At 30.7% G+C, this 25,140-nt stretch overlaps 3 protein-coding genes and 1 non-coding gene across 4 annotated transcripts; 1 reads left to right on the forward strand and 3 right to left on the reverse strand.

Moving 5' to 3' along the window:
• LOC101247877 (phosphate transporter PHO1 homolog 3) lies at nucleotides 1–5,623 on the reverse strand. Its single transcript, XM_004232156.5, has 13 exons — nucleotides 3,283–5,623; nucleotides 2,677–2,989; nucleotides 2,538–2,586; nucleotides 2,379–2,450; nucleotides 2,151–2,280; nucleotides 1,883–2,003; nucleotides 1,511–1,769; nucleotides 1,298–1,402; nucleotides 1,163–1,207; nucleotides 935–1,084; nucleotides 578–856; nucleotides 360–499; nucleotides 1–210 (listed from the first exon to the last, which is right to left on the reverse strand). The coding sequence occupies exons 1-13, from the start codon at nucleotides 3,836–3,838 to the stop codon at nucleotides 117–119; spliced, it is 2,313 nt and encodes a 770-aa protein (XP_004232204.1). The 5' UTR covers nucleotides 3,839–5,623; the 3' UTR covers nucleotides 1–116.
• A 5,607-nt stretch (nucleotides 5,624–11,230) lies between these two features.
• LOC101248442 (uncharacterized protein At5g39570) lies at nucleotides 11,231–15,731 on the reverse strand. Its single transcript, XM_004232158.4, has 2 exons — nucleotides 13,723–15,731; nucleotides 11,231–11,533 (listed from the first exon to the last, which is right to left on the reverse strand). The coding sequence occupies exons 1-2, from the start codon at nucleotides 14,734–14,736 to the stop codon at nucleotides 11,456–11,458; spliced, it is 1,092 nt and encodes a 363-aa protein (XP_004232206.2). The 5' UTR covers nucleotides 14,737–15,731; the 3' UTR covers nucleotides 11,231–11,455.
• Nucleotides 15,732–15,900: 169 nt separating this feature from the next.
• On the forward strand, nucleotides 15,901–17,109 carry LOC101248932 (uncharacterized). The gene is made up of 5 exons (XM_004232160.5): nucleotides 15,901–16,125; nucleotides 16,191–16,277; nucleotides 16,351–16,500; nucleotides 16,579–16,773; nucleotides 16,852–17,109. Exons 1-5 carry the CDS (start codon nucleotides 15,901–15,903, stop codon nucleotides 16,945–16,947), a joined length of 753 nt encoding a protein of 250 aa, XP_004232208.1. The 3' UTR covers nucleotides 16,948–17,109.
• A 4,064-nt stretch (nucleotides 17,110–21,173) lies between these two features.
• On the reverse strand, nucleotides 21,174–21,246 carry TRNAA-UGC (transfer RNA alanine (anticodon UGC)). Its single transcript has one exon. It is a non-coding gene; the product is annotated as a tRNA-Ala (tRNA).
• Nucleotides 21,247–25,140: the final 3,894 nt, after the last annotated feature.

The raw sequence follows: 25,140 nt of genomic DNA on the forward strand, positions 1-25,140 counted from the left end.
TGGAAAATATCTTCTTCTCTTTATTTTCCCCACAAAGAAAAGTATATTATAAACAATCAAAGAATTGTACAATAAACCAGAAAATCATTTTGAGTCTTTTGATTTGCTGGTATCAGTTAATGACTCTTGTCCTCATCGTAGTTAAAAGGCAGAGGTACAGACTTAAAGGCACGGTATTTCCCAACGTTATTCAAGTGCTCATTTTCCAACCTGAACAATGATCAAAACAGCATAACTATTGTTACTATGTCAACAAGTTACATAAAATTTTAACTTAATTATAATATACGGTGTGTAAACAACGTTATTTCAACTGTTGATGTATATAATTAAACTCTGATAGATATAATGTTTCATACCTGAAAAAGTTCCATATGCCTCGACGAAGGATTTCCAAACAGGCAACCACTGCAAGGAATGCTTTCTCGTGCAGAAACGAGAGTTGTTTAATATCAAGAACCAATTGCATCCATACTAGTCTCAGAATAATGTCAAGAACCTGCATTTAGACTCAAAATCATCAAAAACTTTATCGTATTTTTAATAGTTAAGTTTTGAATTCTGTGTCTGCACTTACAATGGCAACAAAGTAGACAATCTTGTGTGGCACAAGCAGTTTGTCTCTCAACCAGGGGTTTTTGGAATTCCTTTGCAACAGACCCCAATCTATGACTAGATCCCAATAAGTGTTTGCAACTGTAGTAACTCCTGAAGTTGATGCTGCCATTACTCTCCAAAACGTTCCTCCCTTCTGAGAATAAAGTGTCCTCATCACAAGTGCAACAATTGTTGAGAAATATTTGAGGCTATTAAGCCCCTGCATCGAATCTCTCTCTTCAAATAGGCGGCGAAGGCACTGAATCATACAAAGCACCATAGTAAATATTTGTCAACAGATCTCTTGTTCATTTTTTGTGTGCAAAAATTCTCACACCTGAATAAACCGAGACCAAAAGGGAATAATTGCAACGACTATGTATAAGATCTGGTAAACATTGCTTTTTAGACATTCATTTGATCTTGTTCTGAAGTTGCCCCACACATAGTAGCAGACATAGAATTGCAAACTCCTAATTGCTTGAACCTGAAATACAAGACCACATTATACTATAGACTTTTCCTATCCTATAATTCCCGTTGAGAAAACGGCTGAGTGTCAAACCTGGCTGGTAAGTTGATCTGCCAAGATGAAATCTGGTAGAGTAACCTGCAAAATGATGTGAGACATTTTACTATCCATGTACTTTTTGTGATATTAATGCGTGTGAATCTGTATCTCTTAGAGAACCATGGGTACCTTATAGAGGGGAGCGCATAGACAGTGCCAGGCAGTTCTTAAAAGGAAGAAACGACTTGAACGATATATGATGTTCAAAGGACAAAAAATTATAAGAAGCAGAACCTGAAATAAGACTTAAGATCATTAGGGGATTTGAAATTCGAACCATTTTGTATCGATCAATTGTAGAAAGATTAGTAAAAAAAAGAGCTAATGTTTTTCTAGACTTACAATCACCAGGGCAAGTGGGATCAGCTCAGTTAATGTCTCAAATTTTTGTGTTTTCGGATCCATATCCATATCCAGGTGGGAGAGTGCAGCAGACAGTGCAAGTAGTGAAAGACCAGAAGCAAGGAGGAGAACTTGTCTGTAACCTAACGCTGTTCCCTGTTTGAAGCCAAATATGAAGGGATAGTTGACCCGAAAACGCTTCCAGTAGTATACATTCCCTGCATACATGAGCATATGGAGGACAATGTATCCGAATAGGCTGCAAAGATAGAGCTTATTACTCGTAAGTACTGCTTAGGATATGGTCTGGCTTGCAGACAGACAAAGGGAAGGAATCAATATGACTTTGTAAAAGACAATGGTTTAGTTCACCTGTAGAGTGGAAATATGTTATCCATATACTGTCCACGATCCTTATGCTCTAGAAGGTTTCCTGCATGTATTGCTACAGCAATAGCTGCCACTAATGCTATTGAGCAGCCAGAGAACATACCTGTAGGTTAAAAGTATATCAGTTAGTAAAATGAATATATGGTCCTTATGCAAGTGAGATGACAGGTCAATCCAGACGTTTCAAAAAAAATTGTTATGCAATACATTTAGGAAGAGGAAGTTGATACTAATAAGGATGCACGCTTACCCATGAAAAATGTTACTCTATGTGTGTCCCTTTTAGCTTGTGGTCTTAAAGACTTCATTCCTTTTCTTCGATTTCCATTGACAAAGTGCTTTATGAATGTGACCTCCACTCTTTCAATGAGCTTAGCAACCTAAGAAAAAAGCAACAATCCATGAGAATTTCAAGCTATAGCTGCAACAGCAATGATGCTGAGAGGAAAATAGTTTTTGAAAGTGAAAGAAAATGTACCTCATCTGAGCTACCAAGATAAGACTTATCAATCATCTCTAAGTATGATTTAGAAGCTTTCCTTGAGGCGATCTGTATCAATAAATTGCAAGGTTCAGAAAGGCAAACTATATAGGAAGTCCTTTCTATTGCCGAATATTGATCACTTTAGTATAGTACCTTATCATACTTCTTCATGATCTTAGAAAATGCCAACACATTTAAGAAACTGCAGAATTAAGTAGCAAAGAGTTAGTTGAATTAAACACAACAAACAACTAAAATTCATCATTTGGGAGGAATAAAATTGCAACACTACCTGTAGTTTTTTAAAAGTCGAAGCTTTTGGTAAAACTCAACAAAAGCCATTCTTATTTGTTCTTCAGCTTTTCTAAGCTCTTGTCTGCTGAATGATAGGTCAGATTTCGCAGACTTGATCACATTTTTCAAAGTCGACATAGGTGTTGCAGGTTCAATATTGATTTTTACATTGTCCAGAATCTCTACTGGAGCAGGTCTAAAACCCATAGGATTCATCTTTGTTGTATCTCTTTTCCCTGATGTTGATTCATCTTCCACAATTTCTTCACTACTCATCTCAACTTCTTGAATTACTTCCATATGTGACCTTACTGTAAAAACAAGAATATTAAGCAAGTGCCAGCATCTAATATATCAAATCATTTGTTTCTCCCTCTCTACTTCACTGTCACCCATAAAAAAGACAAATAACTTAAGTCGTGACGCCTATGATGGAGGGTGCATGGATTAAGGAGAAGGATATACAAACTTCGGAGCATATAATATCTTAGGCAAATCCCACATAAAGGCGAACTAAATTGCTATATAAGACCGAACACAAGTTCACATGACACAAATTGAAAGAGGTAAAGTAGTAAGAACACTAATTAATATCAATACTTACATTGACTTGTCAAATGAAGAGGAACCACTGATGCTGGATCCATCCCTGGTGCACTATGCATATCAATTGAAGGTTTATCAACCATGATCCTTAGAGCAATAAGTGCATCCATTTGTTTACTCAACTCATCAGCTTCATCCTTCACTTGCCCTACTTTTTTCTTGTAAAAAGTTACCACCTTGTTGAACTCATCATCAAGTCTTTTAAAGAAAACCATCTCATACTCTCCACCTTGTTCAGATGACATAAGAAACATAGTTTGATGGGGTCCTTCTTGCTGCACTGTGTTCACTAAAATAACTTCATCTTCATGGTTATTACTATTATTATTCCCTTTGAAACTTGTGTATCTACTTTGTAATCCACTAAATGCTCTGTACATAGATATTCTTCTCTTTAATGAACCTTCTGGGGTGGCTGCTATTTCTGATAATGATGCATTTTTCTTCTTGAAATTCAAGATATCTTTCAAAAGATTCTTGAGATAATTATAATCCATATAAGCTTCTTGCCATTCATGGACCATTTGGGAAGTAAATTCTTTCCCAAATTTCATCTTTATCACAACTGATTAACCCAAAGCTCTCCTTTTTTTTTTTTTCTTGAAATAAAAAAAGTGAACTTTCTCTGTTTTACCAAATAGAAAGATTGAGCTTTAAATAAGAATGTTGTTGGTTTTGGCTTCTAGTGCGTGATTAGAGAAATGGTCAGCAATCAAGGTGTTAAAGGGTCGCTAAATCTAGTACAACTTCCAAGAATGTCACACAAAAGTCCAAACATTTTTTTAAGACTTCGAAAGTATTGTTGTTGTAATATGAACAAAAATGGCTGGAGGACCAAACCCAGAATATCACTATGTCTCAATCAATATTTCAACGACTGTCTCTTCATATAAGATTCGGGGCTGTGTATGAGCTGGTTTGTGCAGCAATGACCCATTAACAACTTTTTTTATTATTTGTTTTATTTAATACACTGGTGTTTTGTCATTTTGGGCACTATTCTGCTTGTTATGAGACAACAATAATGAAAGCAATAGTAACGAATAATAACACAATTTACGCGTGAATCTCCTCGGAGTGTATCATAAAATATACTAGTAATGTTTGTAATATTAATGCTTATATTAGTAATGTTAAACTTTGCATTAGTAATTATATCTTATGCATTATTGATTTGGTGTATTAAAAATAGTATGCATTGTATAAAAATGTTTTTTTACAAAATATTATGGTGGAAAAGATGTAAAAGTGTTTTTGAGGATGGTTGAATCTTTAACCATGCTAATGCATGAATTAAATCTTTTTTTGCTACTAATACATAGAAATAACACTTCTTAATATATAATAGAGTGTATAACTAATACATTGTATGAAAAAGTATATACAAAGAATGATTTTATTTTTTTCGGAGCTTATCTACCAAAAAATAATGCTACTCATGAACTATCTATTGAAAATTAAATAAATTTTAAATAGACGGAGGATAATTACTTAGCACAAACCTGATCTTTCGTGATTTTCACCTATTTTATTGTTGAGATTTTGTGAGCTTTTTAGGAGATTTATCTTATGTTAAAAATATATTTCTTGTAATTTAATTTTAAAATTTTACCTTATATATGAGATATAGAATTTCTTGCCTATGAACAATTTTTTCTTACCCAGAATAGAAGATTGTAGTCTTGTCCTACTGACAATGAGAAACAATATTTTTCTTCTCTAATTTCTTTCATTTATTAAGCGTGTGGTCATTTCTCTAAATACTAAACTAAATTAGATCAGATTTATATGTTAATTATGTATTCAAATAAATTTAATAATTTTTACTTGGATCTTATACATATTAATAAATTCATTTAATAATATTAACTTGAGATCAAATTATGAATTTCGAAATCGTATATTTGTTCATAAAAAAAAGGCCCTATTGAAGGCAAAAGTCTACCAAAGTATTTAAATTAGTATTAATGATCGTGGAGTTTATTGGTAACACAAATGCTGACCATACCCGTCCAGATCGTAGAAAACAAAAGCATAACAACTGGAATATTGTATAGTAAAATTAAGGACTAGTCATCTCCGGCCACTCAAAGTTGTCCGCATAATTTATTTAGACACCTTAACTAATTCTTATTTGTTCAAAAGTCATTCCTATTAGACACAAAATGCTGACATGGCAAAAAACGTGTAATTCACTTTCCTTGAGCGCGTTAATTTATTAAAAATAATATTTTTCCTTTTTTTTCTTAATTTATACCCCTAAGTTAATTTTTAAAAAAATAATTAACAAAAAAGAAGATCTGTTCTTCTTCTTCCCTATTTCTATCAACCCCAACCCAACCCAACCCCCATACCCATGCACCAAAATTCTTAACCATTCTAATAATTTCAAAATTCTTAGCATCAGTGCTTATCTTCTTCCCCCACCATTCTAATGGTTTCAAAATTCTTAGCATTTAGTTTCATTCTTCTTTCTTTTTTTTTCATTTTTTATAAAAAAAATCTGCTAATTTAATATGTGAGAAGAAGAAAAATTCAAACATTGGAGTTAAAAATTGACCGATATTCGTCTATCTCTATTTCGATCACTCCAATTGAACAAACATCGCCACTCTTAATTTATTAAAGATGATATTAAAAAATTCAACATACTTTCAATTTTTTTGGGTCATGAATCTTAAAAACAATTTATTAACGTTTATTTATTTTCACAAAAATCTCAAAACAAATGAAGAATAACAGATGATAGGAGATTAAGTTTGAACGGGAGGTTTTTATTTTTGTTATGGTGACTGCCGGGGTTACTGAGTAGAGGAATGGATAGAGGAAGAAGAAAGGTCAAAGGGTTAGGTGGGGGTGGAGAGATTTTTATAAATACTTTTGTGATTAATAAATAAAGGGAAACTATTTTTCATTTTTTTAAATTAAAAAAAATTATATTTTATTGCTAGATTGGATCCATGTGCCAAGTGTCATAATTTTATTTGTCATTTTTTTAAGTCAATATGCGTGAATTACACGCAAAATATTTTTTTAAAAGAATTTCGTTTTATGTTCAATAGATACATATTCTTTAATATTTAAGTGTCTAATAGATAATAGTCTTAATTGAGGTGTCTAAGAGAATTATGCGAACAACTTTAAGGGGCCGCATATGACTTAAGCCTAAAATTAAATATTATAAGCAAAATAATGCATCACCAAATCTCTGTCAAGATATTAAAATAGTTCAGCCCCAACAGAAATTGTATATAAAATAACTGCGTATGAATACTTTATTTTGTCACCTCACTTCCTTTGACTTTCTAACTATGCAAATAAATACTACACAAATTTATCACCTAGCTTTCCAACTAAGCAAATAAATAGGCATATTTACCATAAGTTCAAATTCAAAGTACCTATTATATTGCTATATTGAATATTTTAGACTTCTAATCCTTCAAAAGTCTTTGAGAAATATATTTTAAAGTCCATGATGCAGCATGCTTCGTAAGTTGGTATAATCAATCCTCATTATTATTTTTCTCCTCTAAATTTTAGTTGTGATGTTGTACATAAACTTTTTTTTTAGATATAATCTAGGACAAGTTGAATTGCATGAAAAAGAAAGCCCCCCTGCTTTTTTGTTTTGTAGTCCGTCGTAAAAAAATTATTCATATATTAATTTTATATTATATTTAGTAGTTGATTAAAAAATAAATTACTTATATATTAAAAATATGCATATGACGTTTGATTTGTAATTGAAAATCCTATCATAACTTATGCATATAATTTATGAGGGAAATATACACATAACTAATACTTATTTTACTAATATTTACGGACTACAATCCTACATAATTTTAATGAGCTAACAAATGACTTGTACTTAATTATGAACCAAAAAATTATTAATTTTGACAAGGCTACTGGTCAAGTTTGTTCTTTAATGATGTATTTGCTGAACAGTCATATCATCAATTCATCACTTTACTTACTGCCGACTTGATTCCTTCTAGTCTAGCTAATAAATGGCATCTTTTTGCAAATTGCCATACTATATTTTGTTACTGGATATCTTTACTTTTATTTTGTTTTTTTGCCCTTTGGGTTTTGATAAAGAAAAGTTTTAAAAAAAAATTCAAGGAATTGGTTTATTCATGTTTGAAAGTGCAATATGATAACAACGAAGAAATGAGGACAATTGTTTGCAGGAGGGAGTTACCATATTAAAATTCGACTAAATTCAATTGCACATGGTAAATTTTTAATAAAATTTTCTTCATACCCAAAACTTATTATTAGTATATGTTGAGGAAAAAGTTTTTCTTTTTTGTGTGTATGTCGGGGCGGAGCTAGGTAGGAGTTCATGGGTTCGGACAAATCCACTAGTTTTTTTCTCAGACTCTATATTTGTATTAGTATATTTTTTGATTTTTATGTATATTAACTTGTGAGCTTCCGAGCAAATTGATTTAGAACTCCTAAACTTCTAATCTTGACTCTGCCTCTGCGAGAAAGTTGAATTAAAATTGATCTCAAAATTGGAGAAGTCATATATTAGCATTAATTTCTTTATAGGTTTGCACTTCTTTTTCATTATCCAATTGGTTACTCCAACTATTTTGAAAAAATTGTACGCTTATCTTCACCCTTTTATTTCTTTCGTGCGTAATCGTTTTGATATTTGATATTTATAGATTTACATTATGTAATACTTATTGAAATATAAAATATTCTATATTAAACTATTTTTAATAAATTAATTTTATTCATTTCGTCATAAGTTATGAGACATGTATATTTACTTTTCTTGCGCACTTACTTTCCATTACGTACACCCTTTAATTTCTTCTGAAATCCAGTTATTTTCTTTAATTTCCTTGCATTAACATCCATTTAATTTAGACTAGAATATTTCTGTATATGGTGCCCCTTGACCTCTTACCCAACATTTTGTTGTTTAAAGTATACTAGTATTTCATGCTTGTGTTTTGTATATTTGTCATATATTAAGATCAATTCGTATTTTTCCTCCTTTTTTTTTTTTGATAATTTCAACTTCAGCAAATTAAATAATCAGCTGTATTAAATGAAACAATAGCCAGCCCTCGAGGACTTGTTCCTTCTAATTAATTTTTAGTCCAACTTATCATATATTATTATAAGCATGAAGCTCTAAAGTATAAAGTTGAATTACTACTTTGCCCCTATACTAAATTAAAAAGTAATAAAATACTTTACCCAAATATAAATTAAATATCTAATTAAATAGTAATATTGAATTACATAATAAAGGAGCAAAATAAGAAGTTCAGCAGTCTATTCAATTACTATGTGTGAAACAACCAAATAGGATGAACACTAATAAAGTTTTAATCAATATAGAGGTTGAAACGTATTTTGCTAATTATAAGAAGTTGAAACGTATTTTGCTAATTATGAGAAGTTGAAAGGGATCAAATTAAGTAATTGAGGAATATCAAAGAGTTTTTATCAACAAATCTTCAAGACTACACTATATAAATATACTCAATATTAGTCATTCAACATAAGCTTCCATTGTTAAGTGGGTACAAAAATGTCTTCTAATTTTCAGGTACAATCTTATTAAGTCTAGATTTTTCCGTTTGATTTGCTAACTTCATTTGAATGATAACTTTCTAATTTTTTTAATAGGTAAAATAAATAGCTTGAAAGGTATAATCACACATATAAAAAATTGAATGTTGTTGTACACATATGGTTTGATGCTGAATGATGATCAACTCTCTTTGAAACTCTCTACGCATAGCTTCCCACAGAAAAGAAACCATGTTTAAACTTTTAAACTATTAATAATAAATTGAAATTGCAGCTGTTTGCTAGCAAAAAAAATCACATTTTCTTCAACAAATGTAACAACTTTAAGTCTTCTCTAACAGTGATGGATAGTAGTTGTAAGCCTGTAAATGTAAGTCTGGGTATATCTGAAAGTTTTTAAGGAAGTAGTTACATTTGTAACGACACACATTAAGGATACAAGATGACTTTAAGTAACGTCGCATTTTCCCTTTTTAATTCTTTAACTTGATGTGTCTTTCTTGGAAATTTTACTTGTTGATGACTGTCTGTATATTTAATTGCTTATAAATGGGTAAGCTTTGGAGACTTATCTAATATGCAGTAGATCGAAAATATCGAGAGAACACTCGAAAAAAATATCATAATTCTCCTAATAGTTTATTATATACTTTTTCATTTATTTTTTTATTAATTTTTATTTGAGATACACGTGCAACGCACGTGCCCGGAGACTAGTATATATTTATATAAACGGATAAATATGATGTGAATGAATTTTTATAGATATCACAGAAACGAAATATGTATTTTAAATATTAAATATGTTACCTATTAAAACAAATAAAGATGACTTATATCTTAACTATAAATAAATAATTCCCTGCGTCTAGGTCCATGCTATTGGTGGCCCACGCTACAGTAGAATGATGTACTACTGGAGATGAAGTACAAAGCAACAAACTAATCGGGAGGTGTTTAATTAAGCTTTGAGAAGAAAATAACTATTTTTAACCCCAATTATTTTCAGAATATAAAAAATATAATTTTCTCTAAGGGTATATTTTTTTTTTAAAAAAAACACTTTCTAAAATAATACACTTACAAATATATTTTGAAAGTTTGAGCAAACACTAATGATTATTCAAAAGATCTTTAAAAAAAAATTGACTAGTCAAACATAATAATAAGAATACACTTCATCAAAAAGTATTTTTTTAATTATTTTTTCTAATAAAAAATATGTTACTATAAGATAATTAATTTTAGAAGCTTAACCATAAGCGCAAATTTCGCGTTTAATTTGGCTCGACTTCAATATATTAGATAGCACACGAGGATTAATTCCATTCAAAATCTTGTGTTCATGAAGAGAAGTGATCATCAATATTTATATAATTGTAAAGAGCTTATATTGTTCATACTTTTTTTAAATGTGCTTAGTAGAATAAATAACGTCATATAAATAAATAGTTACATCATACAACTAAATAAATATATTTTAATTAATAAATCAGAAGTCCTAAATTTATTTGCGGTAACTATTTCTAAATTGTATGTCGTACCTAACAAAGATGAAAGTAAACGATAGGTGTCCTGATCCTCTATTGGTATATAATAAAAGATATTCCCACCCTCTTGTAGTCTTTTTAAAATTTAGAAGAAACCATCTATTTTATAAATGTAATTCCAATTATTTATATGAAAAACCAATACGAAAACACGCATCAATTATCCATTATTAGACTATCAAAGTTTTATTTAAAATACAGATTTCATGCAATTATTAGTTTCGTTCAAACACAAAATACAACTTTTATTAAATAGAGACTAGCACATTTTCATGATCTTAATGAGGAAGAAAACACGGTTAACTCTATGATGTAAACATTTTTCTAAAGCATCTCGTCTAAGGGATTCAACTTTGGAACTGCTTGGCAATTTCACGGGGTGAATTTTTCAGCACCGTGAAGGACAGTCAAGAAGGCTTGCACGGCTCTTCTAACTTCAGTCCAACCAAACGTCCAAAGAATCTAAAGCAAGAGTCCACAAGCAAAGCCACAAAACAGAAAATAAAGGCAAGAATGAAAGCAAGAAAGGCAACCAAGTTTGGGAGGAGGCAGCAAGGCCAATTTTCCAAGAGGGAGCTTCCAAGAGCTTTTACAAAGCAAGAGGGAAAGTGTTTAGCTAAAATTGACAAGAAAGGACCAACATAAGTAACCGTTTGAAGAGTAATTTTTGTTGTTGAACAATGAGATGGCTGGGATTTACCAATACCCAAATCAATTACCAATGTTTAGTAAATTGAAGAACCATGTCACAAATGACTTCGCAAAGTTCTCATACTCACTTCCAGAATTAAAAGAGCACGATAAAAACTAGAAATCAAAGACATATAATAAAACGACCAATCACAGAGTTCATTTATTCATGACATATTTACCCTGAAAAATGTCTGGGATATTGTTTTCCAGTATAGAGGAGGCAAAATATACCTCACACAAATAACAAAATAAGCAACACATCCATAGCAAACACGCAAAGAACAACATTTGCAGAAACATGCCAACTTTTATTTAGTATTGATAGTATGACATGGATCATAAAGCACTCACTCTCTCTGCTCAATCATCGTAGTGTTTGCGGTGGTGGTGGTAGCGATGTTTCTTCTCCTCGTCATCGTCGTCGGAGTTGTCCTCACCCTGCCAATTATCACATGGATTAAACAAAAACAAGTGGATAATGCATTTGCCTCACACTTGACATGTCTGAAAATTCATGGTGTACGGATCAAATATTCATTTGATAAAAAATTTTATTCTGGGCGAGGCACACAGGCCTCATTTGGCTGCCACTGTGGGACAAATAATACTTATTTTTGAATGAACTCAAAAAAGTTAAGCATAGAGAAATTTAACCTTTTTTTGAATTTCTTCAATAAAAGTAAAAATTCATATAATCAACCAATTAAACTAGTAAAATTTAATCGGCATTATTTATTACACTTAAATGTATAATTTAATTTTAATTATTTAAATTTTAGTCATTAATTTCTATTATTTTCTTGAGATTTCATTTTTAATCACTCAAATGTTAGTCATCAAATATGTATTTTTTTTAAATTTCTGTTTATGATTAGTATTAATGTTCATGATAAAAATACTAAGAATTGTTTTTACATAACTCAATTCTTAGTCATCAAATGTGTTTTTAATCACTCGATTCTTGGTTATTTATTTATTTTTGTTTCAAAGTTTTCTTTATTAAAACAAAAAAAATAAAATTTACACTTGAGAATTAATAAGAAAAAAAGAAAATGCAAGTAAAAAAGAAAAAGAAAAAGCAGGAAAATAAGTACATTATGGGTCCCGCCGTATACACGTGGCAGCCAAGAAAGACCTCACACACTGACAGTATGTGTGCCTCGCCCAGAATAAAATTTATCTTCATCTGATGGATTTGTTCACAAAAATAGTGTTTTGGGGTTATTTTCGTAATTAGAGGGGTTGACAAGAGTGGATCAGTAAATTCACATTTTCCTCCCATTCTTTATCCACTCCAATACTCTCTTGTTTCAATCTTTATTTTTATCTTCCATTGTTGTTTCTCCTTTTTCAACGTCCAGCTATTTTCTCTCCCTCTTTCGTTTATAAATTTCATCTCATGGGTTAGTATGTTTATGTTGTTTCTAAGGGGGAAAAATTAAGGTATATGCTCAACTTAGCAAGAATGTGCAAAAATAAACATTGGAGTGTTAGTGGAAGCTTTCACCAATTTCAATAGTTATTTTGCACATTTTTGCCAAAGTCAAGTACATATCTTATTATTTTCCCATTAAAAACACCATGACATACTTGCTCATGAGATGAAATTTATAAATAAAAAAGAGATTGAAAAAAAAAATCAAATGTTGAAAATGAAGAAACAACACTAGTAGAACAAAAAGATTGGTACAAGAGAATAATGGAAAACAACGGTTTGAATTTGATAGGGTTATTTTTTTGGGCAAGATTATTTCTTGGGGTTATATTGCTTGCAGTGTTTTGGAAAATTGGATAGTGGTTTAGTAGTTGGTTTAGTTATTTAAAATTCAGAGGGTATTTTAAATGCAAAAAATGTGAATTTATCGATTCGGCCCCTCTAATTATGAAAATAACCCAAAATGTATTATGACAATTTGAGTTGTGACAAATATATTTATCCTCACAGCATAAATTGTCACCAACAATTTCAGCATATGTAATGGATTCAATTGTAATAACTTCAAAAACTTAACTCTAATCCTAACGGACTTTAACAATCAGAGACATGTCTTTAACACACTAAGCTTTTTGTAGTTAACATTATGGCAAATATGTGCCTGCCCCTAACCCCATTGTTATCCTTTACTTTGTTCTGCGAGAAGTGTGGATTAAAACTAAGCGCTTGTTTGGTACAAGGCATTACTAAAGGATTAATTTAGGATGAGTTTGTTTCATGTCTAGTTGGGATTAAAATGTGGGATAACTTATCACGGGATTATAGTGTTATTTTGATCCCCACCACATTGGAGTAACAATCTCGAATAATTAATTTCGAAACAACTTGTTCCAACGCAAATTAATGAGCTAAGTGAAGAACTATTCATCTTACCAGCAGCATTTTCTATCAAAATCAGAATCAAAAGGATCTCCTTATATGTTTCTTGCCACACTATCAAAGGTTTCCTTTGTTCATCTAATGTAAGAGTTAAGATGAGGCGTCATCTATCTAGCTATAATGATCATTCGGTTTAATCACTAGTAAATTGAAGGCAAAAGATTTTACCAAATATACTTCAACTAAACCTAAAAGGATCAAGATCAAGAGCGAAAAATTCAATTAATACAAAGAAGAGAAATTGAGTGCTCACATATTTCTTGCGACCATAGCCTTCATCATCATCACCACGCCTCTCGTAGCTGGGTTTCCTGTAGTCCTCCTCCTCGGATCTTCCATAGTGAGGCCTCTCGTACCCTTCGCCTTCCTCAGCCTGGTAGCTTGGACGCCCATAACTCGGCCTCTCACCTTCCTCTTGTCCATAGCTAGGCTTCCTGCCATAGCCACCAGATCCGTATTCTTCGGATTCGTTCCTACGCCCATAACCCGACCCGTATTCAGAGCTTGGCTCCTCGTATTCACTCTTCTTCCGATACCCTGATCCGTATTCGGAAGCGGGTTCTTCATACTCGCTTCTCCTTCCATACTGGGGAGTGGGTTCTTCATATTCACTCTTTCTCCCATACCCAGATCCGTATTCAGAACTTGGCTCTTGATACTCACTCTTCCTCCCATACCCAGATCCATATTGGGGAGTGGGTTCTTCATACTCACTCTTCCTCCCATACCCAGATCCATACTCAGAACTAGGCTCTTCATACTCACTCTTCCTTCCATACCCAGATCCATACTGGGGTTTAGGCTCTTCGTACTCACTCTTTCTCCCATACCCAGATCCATATTCTGATGTGGGCTCTTCTTCATACTCACTCTTCCGTCCATACCCAGATCCATATTCACTTTCTCCGCCAGGGCGATTCACCCCAGGCTGAAACCCATAATCAGCTTGAGGCTGCTCATAAGTATGAGTTTCCTCAGATGGACGATAAGAAGGGGTGGGGCGAGGCTTAGGCCTCGAATAGCTCTGGTACTCATTATCAAGAGCCTCATCACCATAAGCAGAAGGCTCAGCATACGAAGTGTACTGAGGACGATCATAGTCGAACTCATCAGAAGCTGAGGAAGGCTGATAACAGGTTTCCTCAGATGGCGGAAGTGGGCGACCATAAGTCAAAGCAATGTCGTATCCACCACCATAAGGAGTTGGATCGTACTCATCAAATTCAGTGCCGTCGTCATCGTGGTGGCCTTTAGGGTAGTAAGACATTTTTGCAGGGATTCTAAACTCTTCAATTCCGATTATACAGATCTTGAACTGAGCAAATCCTCCTATATCTTAGAAGAAACAAAACGGCGTCGTGCCACCTTCTCCGTGTTTCTCTTTCTTCCGCAAACCACGGCAAAATCGCGTCCAATTTGTAAATATTACGTAACTTCCTCTCTAGTTCAAATATTTAGCCAACAAGTCCAAACTTTTCAACTATTTCAAAATTTAGGCTCCAAATGATCATATTTCGTGCATATCATTCCTTGACAAAGTTGTGTAAGAGGTTGATTGATACAATCGATAAGGCTAATTGGTTTGGAAGATTTATTTATTTTATATTTGATTTGAGATATTATTAATTAATTTTAAAATTAATTATCTCACGTGAAATATTTTATCCACATGATTATCATAATAAGAAACCACTCATATGCTTATTGTATTGGAACTCACATTCTTTCACGTCTCAATTCTTTTAAGTTTTCGATCAATTCAAATATTAAAAAATTGAATAAAAGACATTAAAAATTCTCTTCCCTTTTTAATCTAAGTTGGCATATGTATACATGTGTAGGGGTATTAACAAGGACTAAGCCACGTAGAGACGTTTTCCTTCGTTAAAAATTACACTTATAAATGATAAAGATAATTTATATATATGATAAATATTGGATTATGTTTAACTTTTTAGTGTTTACAATTTTTCATATTTTGAATCGTAAAATACTATCTCAAACACTTAGTAGTAGCTTATGTAAGATTCTGAAATTTTAAGATAATAGAGTAAACAAAAGAAACCTACCACAGATATAAGTTATAACATTATAAGAAATATATTTTTGTAATTCATTCAGTTTAGAAGTTGTGATTTGTCAATGATATTTTTCAAAGGAAAATACAGAAATTGGCGTTTAATATTTTTTTCCGAAAAATCAGAGTATCTGTCAATTACTATATAGGTTGAATAAGATGGAAATGTTTAGATGTAAAAAGAAGACGGGTAGGTCAATTACACAATCAACTAGTAAAGTAAATGGCGTCTAAACAACAAATACATGATGGCATAACGCTTGCCCTTTCTCAAAATAGATGCAACTTCCACGCAAACAACTCCATTAGAGTATATATACATATTTTAAAACTCAAATTATCAACTAATCGATCATGAAAGTAGGTTTTGTGGCAGTGGCAGTTCCCTCTGTTTGTGCAACGTTGCAGCAGGGGAAAATCAGAAGCAGAGGGTTTCAATTATTCAAGAGAAATATACGAGTGTTGACTCCATTCCATGAATATGAAACAAAATACTATAATCCCATTAAGGCTCATCAACAGAGTTACGATTCACAAATCACCATTTTAGCTGACATGCCCCTCTTTGAATCCCCCCATGTAAGTTCACAATCTCTTCTGAGTTTGTGTTGTTATTTGATAAATGATTAGTTTTATCTGCTCAGGCATCTTTCGATAGGTACATGGAGGACAAACCAAGAGTTTTGAAAGCTATTTCCCCTGATAACAGAGGAACCCAACGTATAAACGAGGTAATTAATTAGTATGTGTAATTGAAATGACACAATAATCAATTAGTTAATTAAAGTATACATGATGGTGCAGGAAGAATGGAGAATTCGAATGGAACCAATAGGTTTCTTGTTCCTCACAGCGTGGCCAGTTGTTAACATGAGACTTAGATGCAAAACTAACGGAAAAGAATACCCTCCTGGCGTTCCAAACCATACTTCTATGGTTCTTGAGTTCAAAATTGTATGTACATATATATATAGTTAAAAAGTATTGGATCGGATCGAATTAGTACAGCATAAATGTATTATTTATATGCAGACAAAATGGGATCTAGAAGGAGTAACAGAGGGAAAAAACAAGCCATCAGAATTCCGTCTTAGCATGGAAGGTGTACTTTACCCAGATAGAAGAATTAGCAGGATCAAAGGTCGTTTACACATGAGCATTAGCTTCGCTCCACCTCCCATGCTTGCGTTGGTCCCTCCACATGTTCACAAAGATGTCACGCAAGCGGTTAGTTTCTCACACACTTTCTTTATATATATATATATTATTGTTCGACTTTTATATATGTGTGATGATAATTAACAGGTCATGAAGAATATGGCGGAGAGTATGCAACATAAAGTAAGAAATAATTTGCTCGCTGATTATGCTAAATTCAAGAAGGAAAATCCCCAGCCATAACTGTAAGAGTAACTTCCCAATTAAGCAAAAATCAGAACAACTCTTCTTTTTCTTTTTCCATACTAGAAAACAAAGTGTGAATTTTGTTTGTGTGTAATTGCGTGGGCTTTAGTATTTGTTCAACTAATGAAAATCAGGGCAGATACTCCTTCGTTAATAATAGTAATCTCGTGTACGCAACAGGCAAATAAGAGCCAAGGACAAAAGGGCAATACAATTAAATTTGGAACCAAAAGAGCAAAATTTACACAGTAAATTTTATGGTACTAAAATTAGATAAATAATGCGCAATGTAAATAGTGTAAAAACTGAAGATTTTTTTGTCAGAAGGGGACGCAAGGTCCTTGCGCATTACAAGGTTAATGGGTGACCTGCGCCTCTCCCATTTTTAGAATTTTGGTATCTTCTTTGTATTAAAAAAGTTATCGATGGTTAAAATATCATAAATCAAAAGCTATTTTATATCTAGGGATGTACGAATGGAATTATTAAGTCAAATCGAATCGACTAATTAAATCAAATCGGAAAAAAATTGACTTATGATTTGGTTTGATTGGTTTGGCGATTAAATAAAAAATCGATCACTCTTAATTTGGTTTGGTATTAGAAAAAAAAAAAGAATCAGATCCAAACTCAAACCAAACTGACACATAATTTATTTTATTTATAGATAAAAAAATATTATTTACATATAATCTACCTTGGTGATATATATATATATATATATATATATATATAATTTTATTTTATTTATAACTAAAAAATATTATTTATAATCTACTTTGTTAATATATTTAAAGTTAGTTTATAGGTTTCAATGTTTATCTATTTTGTTTCAAATTTTGAATTGTAAAAATTGTAAATATTTTATTTTGTGTTAAGATCCGAAGTTATAATTATATTGTTATAGTTTTTCGAAATACTTTATTTAAAATATTATCAAATGATTAGTGACGATCTAAATCTGTTTTTTTTTCTAAAAATAAATAATCCCACCCCGCCAAAAAAATAATAATTGGTTTTTTTAGAATGTTTTTAATAATGACTGAAGTCATGTTATGAATTAATGGAATACTATTGAGTAAATATATGTCATAGTTAGAAGGATTTTTATATTTTGTTTTGTTATTTCCATCACCAAATTCATCAGCTTTACATTGATAGTGACCCTACTTCAATTGTATTATGTATATAGGTGAAATTTTTTATTGATATATATATATATATATTACATATTGAGTCTCTTTATATACTTAATCATATATTTTCATATTATGTTCTCTTATCTCCGTCACTAAATTCATTGTTTTCCTCTGGGGATTAGGCCTTAATGTTTACGCAAACTTAAATTTCAAGTAGCATCAATACGTACCTTATGATACAATATAAACCTTACAACATGACATATTTTGTTTTGTTATTCCCATCACCAAATTCACCAGTCTTTAATTGACTGTTAGCCTACTGCAATTATTTTTCTTTATCGAGCTTTAGGACTAAAAGCTCATGCACATAAAATTTAAGTAATACACATCATCATTAGTGGCAAAGCCCAATATGTTAAAAAAGAGTCAACTATCACCAGTTCACTGAAAAAAATATAGATACTATATGTGTTCTGTTGAATCCCTAAATGTTATATCAAATGATTAAGACGATTCACATTCATATTTTTTCTATAAAAGTTACCCCCTCACAAAAAAAAGATTTTGTAAAATATTCTAAGTAAGTCTTGAAATCACGTTGTGTTATTAAATACTATTGATTAAGTCTTGAAATCACGGTGTGAATTAATAAAATACTATTGAGTGAATATATGTTGTAACTAGAAGGATTCTCAGTACTTTGTTTTGTTATTTCCATCACAAATTTAGTTGTTTTACATTAATAGTCAACATACTGCAACCATCTTCCTCTATCGTGGCTTAGCACTAAAATCTCATGCACATAAAATTTAGAAAATATTCATCATCATCAATGACAAAACAATATGTATTTAAAAGGTGTCAATTGGTACCACTAAACTGAAAAAATATATTATGTAGATTATGTGAAAAAATGTATCACAATAATAAAATCAGCTTTTAGCGACAAAAATTATACACATACAAATATGCTAAGATATTTACTAGTATTAGTTATTTTTCATTATATCCAATGTCATTAAAAACTTAAAATTTATTTTTGAAAAATATTTCAAATTTTAAGATTTTTTTTTACCTCATCCAATCCTACCACCCTTACTCCCTACATTGCTTTTGAAAAATATTTTAATTTTTTTAATTATAACCAAGCTCCCCCCGCCACCCCGTCAATACTTTTTTTTTAAAAAAAATTAAAAATATTTCAAATTAAAAAGATACACTTTTTACGCCACCCCTACTTCCCCACTCTCCACCCAACCCAAGCCATTCGCATTTTTTTTTTGTGTGTGTAAGAAAAAAATTGCTTTTGAAAAATATTTTAAATTAAAATTTTTATTATTTTTATGCCATATTTACCCCTACCCGCCACCCCACCTAAGTCATTCTCATCAAAAAAGATATTTTGATAAATATTTTTAAAAAACAATTACTTTTTACGCCACCTCGCTCCTCCCCCCAAACCCCCTAACGCTACCTCCCACCCAGGCTATACCTGTCAATTTTATTTATTTATTTTTTAAAAAATTGTTTTTAGAAATATTTCAAATTTATAATTTTTCATTTTAACGCTACCCCCTAGCCCTACTCCCTTCCCCATGCCATTTTTCGTCAAAAGAAAATTAAAGAAAAAATTATTTTTGAAAAAAAAAAATCAAATTAAATTTTTTAAACTTTTTTATGCCAACCCCACCCATATCCTCCTTCTCCCCCGCGCCACTTCCATCGAATTTTTTTTTAAAAAGAAAATATTTCAAATTTATAAAAAAAAATCATTTTTTTTGTCACCTATACCCTCCCAGCTGCCCCCCCCCCCTCACCTCCTTCCGTGGGACTGTCATTTTCTTTTGTAACAGTTATCGTAATCTTGTCTTAGTTTAGATGTAGGAGTCGAGTCCTGTATCAATTATTGAGGTTGATTTTTGGATAAGAAATTAATTTTCTAAAGAGTAATTTTTTAATCTAAAATTAAAAATAAAAAATACTTTTCATTCACGAATCAAATATTAAAAAATATTTTTTCAAAAATATTTTCTACTTGCCAATCAAAATTTTTTTAAAAAATGTTATAATCCATTTGCTTTCCCAAGAAGCAATTTCTAGGAAAACATAACATTTTCCTTGGGTACCAAACACACTTGGTGTGGAGTTGCCATACAAATTACAATGCTGATGATATACGATCCAGACATTTTTCAAATTTTAAAATTACATGCATAAATATGATTTTAAAGCAAAAGAAAATGTAAGTCTATGATCTTATTCAATAAAATAATCGATAATACAAAAATTACATGAAATCACATCTACTAAAGATTGAAAATGAAATATAAATAACATAAAATAAATATAAACTTTTAGAATAATAAAAATAAGAAATAAAAAAAAATTAAAACAAAAAATAGAAATAAAAATAAACAGAAGAAATTAACAGCAATTGAGAGCACCTCTTTGTGAATTGAAGTGTATAATTCCACTATATCAATTACACTTAAATTATCTGCTGATCAAATAATTACATGATCAACTAAACATGTCAAACAATATAATTATGTTCAATTACACCAAATTCAATTAGAGGTGGAGAAACAAACCCATAATAAATATAAAGTGTAATGTCCCAACTTACAAGCAGAGAATTAATTCTATTTCAAAAAAAAAAAAAAAAAGTAGTGAATTACTCCCTCTGTCCGGTATTGTTTGTTATGATTTCTATTTTTAGAGTGAAACCATAAAAAGTTTGACTAACATTTTAAAATGCATTTTTTCATCATATTAATACAAAAAAGTTGTAATTTATAGTACTTTTTATATCGTTTTAGAATATCTAATTTTTTTGTTTAAAGTATCGAATTAATGTAATTTAATTTACCTTTAAAAAATAGTCAAATTAAATTTCGATAAGCGCAACATGACAAACATTTCTGGACGGAGGGAGCATATTAGGTTTAGAAACTTGAAAACCAAACTATTCATCTATTTTGAAAAGCATTACTCAATATGATCATATTGTTGGGTTTCAAGCAAGGCGTCAATAAGAAATAAGAATAATCTAGTCACCATTCAATTTGTAGAAAAAACAAATGGAGATGCGGGGGATCGAACTCCGTGCCTCTCGCATGCAAAGCGAGCGCTCTACCATTTGAGCTACATCCCCTCTTGTTCATGTAGACCAAACAAATATCACTGGTAATTAATATAACTAGACACAAATGCTCCTGACAGTATGGGCCCAATAGATTTTTTTTTTGTCTCATTTCATGTTATGGTGATTGTAATTCATAGTATTTTTTACGTAGAGAAAAGACATAAAGAGACTATCAAAGTTGTCTCATATTTGCATAAAGACATAGAGGAGGAGGGTGGTGATGGAGAGGTCGAAGATCAAGAAATAAAGTGGGAGTGGAGGATTTCAAAGAAAGAAGGAACTGGTGTAGGGATTGCAATGTGGTAGGGCGAGGCGGTTGTGGGCAAGCTCACATAAAGCCGCTAAAATTATAACCCGCCCTGCCCCGCATAGCATTATTTATTATTTTTAATTGGGAAAATTATATATAATAGCAAACTAATAACTTAAATTAAATGGAATAGCTAGAGTTTGATTTAATTGTGTTCCATAGCAAACATTAGCTGAAATTTGCCAGCGTCTCTCTCCCAAAAATCTCGCTCGCCACTCTCCATTCTCGCTCGCCTCTCTCGCTTTATACACAGAAGTGTATAATTCTATTTCTGTTTTGTATAAAGCGAGAGAAAATTGAATATAAACATGTAAAAATGTATATCTTCATATTATACACTTAATTATACAATTTATAAACATTTTACTTCAAATATTGCAGAGAAAAAGACCAACGAATTATACAATTGTGAATTATACAATTGCAGTGAAATACAATTTTCTCTAGTTTTATGCAACAAAAGTGTATATATTGTGTTTGTTTCTGTATAAAGCGAGAAAAACATATATCTTCTTGCTATACAGTTATAATTATGCAATATACATACATTTTAATTCGATTCAAGTGTATGCAAAACAAATTATACAATTGCAGCGAAATAGGCCAGCGAATTATACAATTTAGGCCAGCAAATTATCCAATTGTATATGTATAGCAAATTATACAGTATTATGTTTGCTATGGAGCGCAATTATGCAAAGTTTGCTATAGCATACAAATATGAATTTTTTGTTTGTTATACGTGGAAGTTGCCCTTTTTAATTACCCTGCTCCGCACTCCCTAATTTTTTAAAAAATTACAAATATTAGATGTGATAAGTTTTTAACCAAAAAATTTAAATTATTTTCATTGCTTAATATTTTTTTAACCTCCAAACTGTCAGTAAATTTGAATTGATTATATATAACGGAATAACAAATTATTGAATGTATTAAGAAAGAAACAAAATATGTCAAACATTTTTTTTTCCTAATTTATTGGCCATTCAAAAACATTTTTTCATTTGAATGAAAAAAAAAACACCAAACAGTGACCAAAACAGATAAAAAACAGATGCAAAAGTTAGTATGGATCAACGAATTTAAAAGACTTTTATCTCAAACACGTGCCCTGCCCCGCGAGAATTTTCAAAATATATATTATTTTTATTTTTTGATTTCTTACTTTTCACTCTCTTTTAATTGTTTCGTTGCTGCATCAGCTGTTTGAGTGAATTTTAATTTACTTTAAATAAAATCACGAAAATAAATAATTATTTATAAAGTTAAAAGTGATAAAATAAAATTAGTAGACAAATTCTAATATTTATTTTATGTATTTATTCTATAATAAACATGCTGGTAAATGATCAAGTTAAATTATTTCATTACTAAAAATAATTATTTATTGCATCTTGACTTCTATTTTACTGCATTAAAGTTACTGAATAAGTATTGTTTTTTGATGAAAAATTATTAAATTTAATCAAAATATCACAAAAAATATTAATCTGTTTTTATATCCAAAAAGTCACATAACATTGTTCAAGTATCACAAAAAGATCATTAGAAGAAAAATAATTTTTTTAGGCATTATGCAAAAATCAGTGGGATCGTAATTAGAGGTTATAATCATCACAATTACGTAGTTATTACAAGCTTAAGAATGCAAAATATTCTATTCATCTTTACTATTTTCATAGGAATAAGAAGTAGATAAAAGTTTTTGAGTCAAATAAAATTCATTGATGCTTGTTGCTACGCCAAACTGAGTCAAGCATAAATGAGTTGAGTTCTAATTGTTTCTTTAACAATATGTTTGTGTCGTAAAAACAAAAATTGTATAATAAACTAATTTATTTATAAAAAAATATATTTTAAACAGTAATTTAAATTGAGGATTGAATTCAACCAATATTTTTATCGAGAAATTCTAAAAAATAATATGGTTAAGAGTTTAGGTATATCAATAAAGAAGTACAAAATTATTAATTTATTATAATTATTATTGTGACGAGTACGATGATTAAACTAAGCTATTAATAATTACGTTAATTACTATTTTACTCCTAACAAGAATTTTAACATTTTTAAAACTCAGTAATTCCACAACTCAACGAAAATAAAAATTTAAGCAAGATTTAAATTGAGTCTGATGATCAAATTTTACCTTATTAATTCCAATTCACTTTTAATTGGCTACTTTTATTGTTTTTTTACTTCACTTTTATCATATTAAGAAAAACAATTACTCATCAAATATTTGGGGCTTCCATTATCTCCTAAGAAGTGGAACAAACTTGATTGCAAGATTTTGATTGATAAGATTACCAGTAAAATCAGGGGCATTCGAAGCAGTTATCCTATGGCGGAACATTACAAATAGTGTCATCAAATAGATTAATGAGGAGATGTTACTAGGGCATACAGTACCTTACCTATATAAAAAATTAGTAGAGATTTAATGCATAAATAACACATGTATCAAATTAAAGGCCAGTCCTCTAAAGCTGGCACGATATTTTACTTAGACATTTTAACTAGATAATATTTATTTTAGACACTTGATATAACGTCCCGTTGTGATATTTTGACACTTTTTGCTTACCTGGTATAATGAGTGTGATAGACTCATTTATCAACGCGTGAAATAGCTTTTAGTTAATTTTTCATTATTTCTTCTTCTTCTCCCTCCTATTTTTAGCCACCATTTTATCTAAGTTAAATTTCATCCATTATAAATGAAGATTTGACAAAAATAACAAAAAACATGCTTAAAATCTAAAAATAAATTCACTCACAATTTTTTTTTGAAAAACTTTAATATTAATTTCTTTAAACTAAGCTAAAATTTTATCTAAGAGAATAATGACGTACAAATGGTGGGTGGGGCAGTTTCTGCAAATGGTGCGCATAGTAGGATACTTCCGATGCAGGGGTTTGGGCTTTAGAGAAGATGATTTTGTGGGTGGAGGGCGCGGGGGTGTGTGTGTTTGGTCTGGAGAAGACAACTAGGATCCTTTTATTTATTTATTTTTAAAATTATTTTTTTAATTATTTGGATAAAAATATTATATGTTATTAATTCATTGGTCAGTTTTTATTTTTATTTAAAAAATAATTATTTAATAACTTCTTTTTATATAAGTGACACATGACATTATTTAATTCGTCACTTCACACGTTATACATATTTTATGTACTTTTATTAATATTAAAAAAGTGTTAAAATGACATAGAAAAACGCTACATTAGATTAGAGATCTAAAATGAATATTATTTAGTTAAGATGTCTAAGTTAATATCGTGCTAACTTTAAAAGGCTATGGATAGATTAACCTTAGATTAAAAGGTTCTTTCGAGGCTTGCAATCATCCAATCATAAGAATGTCGAGTTCTTCTTAGATTGTATTTTTATTGCTTCTATTTATATCGGTGATATTAACAATGTTAGCCAAAAAAAAATAATTATTTTCTTATTTTATCCTCGTAATTATACATTTCTAAATCTAGCTCCTAAAACCTAACCGTATACATTAATTAATATATTATTATAATATTAATCATCAGTACAGTAAAGAGGATAAGTGAAGTGTATGGGGAAGTATTTATAT

Source organism: Solanum lycopersicum, chromosome 2 (assembly GCF_036512215.1).
Source record: "Solanum lycopersicum chromosome 2, SLM_r2.1".
Taxonomy (NCBI): Eukaryota; Viridiplantae; Streptophyta; class Magnoliopsida; order Solanales; family Solanaceae; genus Solanum; species Solanum lycopersicum.

Excerpts from the sequence above, each read along its gene's own strand:
- LOC101247877 (XM_004232156.5), bottom strand. The coding sequence starts at position 3,838 with ATGAAATTTGGGAAAGAATTTACTTCCCAAATGGTCCATGAATGGCAA. Across the intron at positions 2,990-3,282 it reads TCTTCATTTGACAAGTCAAT|TAAGGTCACATATGGAAGTA; the intron begins GTAAGTATTGAT and ends TTGTTTTTACAG. Across the intron at positions 2,281-2,378 it reads ATCTTGGTAGCTCAGATGAG|GTTGCTAAGCTCATTGAAAG; the intron begins GTACATTTTCTT and ends CTTTTTTCTTAG.
- LOC101248442 (XM_004232158.4), bottom strand. The coding sequence starts at position 14,736 with ATGTCTTACTACCCTAAAGGCCACCACGATGACGACGGCACTGAATTT. Across the intron at positions 11,534-13,722 it reads GCTATGGTCGCAAGAAATAT|GGTGAGGACAACTCCGACGA; the intron begins GTGAGCACTCAA and ends GATAATTGGCAG.
- LOC101248932 (XM_004232160.5), top strand. The coding sequence starts at position 15,901 with ATGAAAGTAGGTTTTGTGGCAGTGGCAGTTCCCTCTGTTTGTGCAACG. Across the intron at positions 16,278-16,350 it reads GAACCCAACGTATAAACGAG|GAAGAATGGAGAATTCGAAT; the intron begins GTAATTAATTAG and ends ATGATGGTGCAG. Across the intron at positions 16,501-16,578 it reads TGGTTCTTGAGTTCAAAATT|ACAAAATGGGATCTAGAAGG; the intron begins GTATGTACATAT and ends ATTTATATGCAG.